This window comes from Abramis brama (assembly GCF_963993115.1).
Source record: "Abramis brama genome assembly, chromosome: 14".
NCBI classification, from domain to species: domain Eukaryota; kingdom Metazoa; phylum Chordata; class Actinopteri; order Cypriniformes; family Leuciscidae; genus Abramis; species Abramis brama.
This window is the reverse complement of record NC_139976.1, coordinates 26,878,894-26,884,931: the sequence shown is the minus strand read 5'-3', so window position 1 is coordinate 26,884,931 and position 6,038 is coordinate 26,878,894. Positions and strand designations below refer to the sequence as shown.

At 36.9% G+C, this 6,038-nt stretch overlaps 1 protein-coding gene across 1 annotated transcript; it reads left to right on the top strand.

Annotated features, from left to right (window-relative positions):
- Window positions 1–1,046: 1,046 nt before the first annotated feature.
- mylpfb (myosin light chain, phosphorylatable, fast skeletal muscle b) lies at window positions 1,047–4,405 on the top strand. The gene is made up of 6 exons (XM_084135857.1): window positions 1,047–1,122; window positions 1,493–1,588; window positions 2,486–2,666; window positions 3,062–3,140; window positions 3,256–3,304; window positions 3,717–4,405. The coding sequence occupies exons 1-6, from the start codon at window positions 1,120–1,122 to the stop codon at window positions 3,819–3,821; spliced, it is 513 nt and encodes a 170-aa protein (XP_083991983.1). The 5' UTR covers window positions 1,047–1,119; the 3' UTR covers window positions 3,822–4,405.
- The last annotated feature ends 1,633 nt before the right edge of the window (window positions 4,406–6,038 follow it).

The window sequence follows — 6,038 nt, the reverse complement described above, 5'->3', positions numbered from 1 at the left end:
GGGCTGCAGAATGCTGTTTTGGACTATCCCGGAGGTCTATAAGCTCCTCGATATAGAGCCCCAGAGCTTGAAAATTATGTTTAGTCATCAAACTCCCCTTCTATTCAGACATTTATTCATAAAATACACACCACACATCCAATGTACATATATGGTACAGCACGTTTATCATTTTCCAGAATCAATATGTTGTTAGTTAGCTACTGTAAGAAGTAAATCTTTAGATCATTTACTGTTTTATAATCTTAAAATCATATTTACATTATTTACATTTAGTGACTTACAAATGAATAGAAGATTGAAAAAACAAAAACATATAAACGTTAAACTATCATAATTTGCTAATATGTTTACTTTAAAGAATGAATCAGTTCAGAAGAATATAAACAGTTTTGTCATTATTTTTATATGGTAAGAATGATGCCTTCTTACTTGACACAAGAAAGTGAACATAATGCATAAGTGGATATTAGTTCATTGGAGAATATTGTTAAATACTAAAGTTATACATGGACATGCAACCAAATAAGGTCTTACAAATATTCAAATATTTTTCAGTTGATGTTAAGTGGTCTAATTTACAGCCATAATTGATTCATAAAACTAATATTGACCATTCTTATTGTAAAAAAAAAAAAGAATTTGACCATTGACTGGCAATGGTATGTCATATAAGAAAATGATACCATGGGTTGTTTTAAAATTTTTACTTCCAGAAAAGATATACCAAGGCTTACATTAACCTACAAATTAATTCTCAACAGAGACAGATGAGAAGAAACTGAGCCCTTCAGTCAAGGCAGCAACAATCTCCTTGCCCTTGCCATATTTGCCCACAAGGTAAACCAAACTATAGCCAAAATTACTGGACTGAATTCACCTCATTCCAAGGCGTGCAAATCCTATTTTGGATCAGGAATGAAAAGTGACACCAAAGCACTTCATACACCTCCTGTCTTGTACTTTCACCAGCACTCACTTTCCTAAACCTGATGTTCAGGCTAAAGTTAGCACACCCAGGCCAGTATATAAGACCCCAAGAGGAACTACGAACGTGTCAGTCACATCAGTGTGGTGTATACTTCTCCTCTTTTGACCAACGGCAAAAAAAATTGAGAGATGGTGAGTGTTTTAGAAGACTTTAGACAATATATATATATATTTATATATATATATATATATATATATATATATATATATATATATATATATATATATATATATATATATTTATATTTTTAAAATATATATACAATAATTGAGTTGCCAGTGCACTTAACAACTTTACAAAACATCCTGCCTTGACACCTTCTAAAATATAGAGCCCTATTATCACTGGAAATATAAATTTGAATTTGCAACATGAAAAATAATTATTTTCATTGGGTGATTAGCAGAATATGTATATGATGACAGAAATCGTAACTGTGGAAATGGAGCAGCAAAACATTCATGTGTGTTTTTCACTCCATACTTATGTGTTTCTCTTTAGGCACCCAAGAAGGCCAAGAGGAGGCAGCAGGCAGAGGGCGGCAGCTCTAATGTATTCTCCATGTTTGAGCAGAGCCAGATCCAGGAATACAAGGAGGTACAGTGCTCATTCTTCAGTAATTTGACTTTTTTTTCTTAAATCTCTGCTAAACCTGAAATTAGTTCAATACATAAATTCCTTTATCATAAACGTTTTTCCTAAAATATTGTACATTCAAAGTTATACATTTGTCAGTACAACACAGAAAAAAGTAGTTTTAACATCAATCAAATTAATCAATCAGATCATGTCAGTGATTAAGGTTGAGGGCATGTTAGACATTCACCCATGCTCATGTGTTTGAAAATCTTAAATTGCAGATTTCTATGTTAACTAGTAACTCAGCAAGAAGTAGATTTTGAAACCATTAGAAGAAAGAAGTCACCAACTGTAGCATTAGTTTATTAGTTCAATAACCAATTAGCAAAAAAACAATAGCTGTTGTAAGTAGTAAGGAGAGGTGGTAGGGAGATTAGTTGGGGCTGGCAAGCGTAACCAATCCCCCTCCTTAAATATCCCCAAAGTCTTGTTGTACATTCTGTGACCTTTTAACAACTTAGACAAGTGGGCAGCAGCTGCCAAGATACTTCTTGATCTCAGATGTCATCTCCAGTTTCAACTATGTTCAGTAGAATGACATCAAGACCTGATGCCAGAAAGGGAAATGTATTTCACAACTACAAAATCAATCCTTTCTTCTGTGAAAACATATTGTGTATCTTTGGGGACATATGATGCAATTAGTAGTAACTTCAATTAAAATTCATACCCTTTGCAAAGTGTAATTTAAAGCCTACTAACACTTTGAAGATTGTTGTTTGTAGATACCAATAATCCTCAGTGGTATGTTACATAGACCCAGTCCCCACCCCATAAACATGATTGATGTTTTCTGCTTGAATAAAATGCAAAATGAACCGGCATAAACTGTTTTACCCTCTGTAAAACAAACAGGCCTTCACAATCATCGACCAGAACAGGGATGGTATTATCAGCAAGGACGATCTGAGAGATGTGCTGGCCTCCATGGGTCAGCTAAATGTGAAAAATGAGGAGCTGGAAGCCATGGTCAAAGAAGCCAGCGGCCCCATCAACTTCACTGTCTTCCTCACCATGTTTGGTGAGAAGCTAAAGGGTGAGTTGTTTAAATCTTCTCTCTGACTTAGTTTATTCTTGTAATCACAAATCATTTTTATTGTTCATACTTTTGGTTAGGGATTAAGTATGACTATTTGTAACTTTCACTTCAGTACATAACTTTTACCTGACAGATACATTTACATGCATTTGGCAGACACTTTAATTCAAAGTGACTTACAGTGCTTTAAAGGTAAACATATTATCAGTACATGTATTTCCAAGTAATCAAACCCATGACCTGCCGTTGCTAGCACCATGCTCTACTGACTTACAATTAATGGTTATGAAAATGTACAAAATATAGTTTTGTATTTATAGAATGCATAGAATTGACATCTCAACAAGTATTCACATCAAGTATTCGCAACATTTATTCAACTCTTCATTAAGGTGCTGACCCTGAGGATGTTATCGTGAGTGCTTTCAAAGTTCTGGACCCTGAGGCTACAGGCGCCATCAAGAAGGAATTGTAAGTGTCCTGATTCATTGTTGTTCACACAAGAGAATGCTGAACTTTCATGAAGCCCTTACAACTATGGTGAAGATTTATTTTCAAGAATATAACATTTTGTTTTATTCTATAGCCTTGAGGAACTCCTGACCACCCAGTGTGACAGATTTACCGCCGAGGAGGTTAGTTGTAGTTGGATTTTAATTAATGGTCTTTGCTAAAGCAAGAACCATAATTACTGTTTGTGCTATGGCAGGAATTCAAACTGTATGGCTTGTTGAGGAGAATTGTGGGATTAAACAAGTAAAAAAAAATCCCTTGGCCATACATTTATACTATCGCCAGGTCTTATTTGCTAAATGTGAAACATTGAAACAATGTGTTTTGTGAAAAGCACTATACATTGAAGGTAGAACCCTGAGCCATATTTAGAGACATAGAGGTTTGCTTTTTCAGTTGGGCCAGTAAGAAAGCACCCAGAACAACGTAGTCATTGCCTAGCAATGCATTATAACATTTTTTAAAATGTTAACATGTTGCCTTTGTTTTACTTGACAAATTATTTAAGATCTTTTGGTTGTTATCTTCCTCTAGATGACAAACCTTTGGGCTGCCTTCCCTCCAGATGTGGCTGGAAACGTAGACTACAAGAACATCTGCTATGTCATAACACACGGAGAGGAGAAAGAGGAAGAATAACTTAATCCATCAACCATCTCTCTACCTCCTCATTACCACACCATCTTGTTACATATTCAGTCTCCCCATGGTCCATCTGTCCTCTCACAGAAACACTTGTCTAAACTGGAGGTCTTTTGGCATTTGGGCTCTCTGAATGTGAGTTACATGTAGCTTATGTGATTATTTTCAATAAAATAATCTAAAATCATGAAATCACAATCTCTCTGTTCTGTCTGCCATGTAGTGTTTCCCTTCATAAATGTATAGAAAGAGGAGATATTTAAAGAGATGGTGCATCTCTGTAATAGAGCACCATAATCTCTCTCAATGTTTCCCGTTTGTTTTCTTGGAGAGACAGAAAAAGTAGGGAGGAAAGACATTGAACACTAATAGAAAACAGAGGAAGACAGAGTGAGGACGAGGAAAAGAAACAAAAGAAAACATCTTTATTTTTAAAGATTTTTTTCTCCCTTGTTCACTTCTCCATTCCAAAGTCAGTCTTCTTTTTTGCATTTTTCTTTATTTTCTCGATTTATCTCTTTGTCCTCAAAACCACCTGTAACTTAAAAGTAACACAAATAAAAGCACATAAATCTTTCTTATACCTTGTGTCTGTTCTTGTCAGGTTCATGCACCTACAGTAGAACCAATGAGAAATCAGTTGAAATTTTACATTACTAGAGAAAATTATGAATGACAGATAAAATATTATTTGTTTTTTAAGTGTTAATTTACATTTACTTTTTATGCATTATATGTTTTTGAAGTTAGATGTAACTGTGCTTTGACATTTTGAAACTGTTTTCGATATTGCTTGCACAGGTTGTTTTACAATTTTTGACAGATACAGTGAGGAAAATAAGTATTTGAACACCCTGCTATTTTGCAAGTTCTCCTACTTAGAAATCATGGAGGGGTCTGAAATTGTCATCGTAGGTGCATGTCCACTGTGAGAGACATAATCTAAAAAAAAAATCCAGAAATCACAATGTATGATTTTTTAACTATTTATTTGTATGATACAGCTGCAAATAAGTATTTGAACACCTGAGAAAATCAATGTTAAAATTTGGTACAGTAGCCTTTGTTTGCAATTACAGAGGTCAAACGTTTCCTGTAGTTTTTCACCAGGTTTGCACACACTGCAGGAGGGATTTTGGCCCACTCCTCCACACAGATCTTCTCTAGATCAGTCAGGTTTCTGGGCTGTCGCTGAGAAACACGGAATTTGAGCTCCCTCCAAAGATTCTCTATTGGGTTTAGGTCTGGAGACTGGCTAGGCCACGCCAGAACCTTGATATGCTTCTTACAGAGCCACTCCTTGGTTATCCTGGCTGTGTGCTTCGGGTCATTGTCATGTTGGAAGACCCAGCCTCGACCCATCTTCAATGCTCTAACTGAGGGAAGGAGGTTGTTCCCCAAAATCTTGCAATACATGGCCCCGGTCATCCTCTCCTTAATACAGTGCAGTCGCCCTGTCCCATGTGCAGAAAAACACCCCCAAAGCATGATGCTACCAACCCCATGCTTCACAGTAGGGATGGTGTTCTTGGGATGGTACTCATCATTCTTCTTCCTCCAAACACGTTTAGTGGAATTATGACCAAAAAGTTATATTTTGGTCTCATCTGACCACATGACTTTCTCCCATGACTCCTCTGGATCATCCAAATGGTCATTGGCAAACTTAAGACGGGCCTTGACATGTGCTGGTTTAAGCAGGGGAACCTTCCGTGCCATGCATGATTTCAAACCATGACGTCTTAGTGTATTACCAACAGTAACCTTGGAAACGGTGATCCCAGCTCTTTTCAGGTCATTGACCAGCTCCTCCCGTGTAGTTCTGGGCTGATTTCTCACCTGTCTTAGGATCATTGAGACCCCACGAGGTGAGATCTTGCATGGAGCCCCAGTCCGAGGGAGATTGACAGTCATGTTTAGCTTCTTCCATTTTCTAATGATTGCTCCAACAGTGGACCTTTTTTCACCAAGCTGCTTGGCGATTTCCCCGTAGCCCTTTCCAGCCTTGTGGAGCTGTACAATTTTGTCTCTAGTGTCTTTGGACAGCTCTTTGGTCTTGGCCATGTTAGTAGTTGGATTCTTACTGATTGTATGGGGTGGACAGGTGTCTTTATGCAGCTAACGACCTCAAACAGGTGCATCTAATTTAGGATAATAAATGGAGTGGAGGTGGACATTTTAAAGGCAGACTAACAGGTCTTTGAGGGTCAGAAT

Bases quoted from the DNA above. Each gene is read 5' to 3' on its own strand.
- mylpfb (XM_084135857.1), top strand. The intron at 2,667-3,061 runs GTGAGTTGTTTA...CTCTTCATTAAG, and splicing joins GTTTGGTGAGAAGCTAAAGG to GTGCTGACCCTGAGGATGTT. The intron at 3,305-3,716 runs GTTAGTTGTAGT...ATCTTCCTCTAG, and splicing joins ACAGATTTACCGCCGAGGAG to ATGACAAACCTTTGGGCTGC.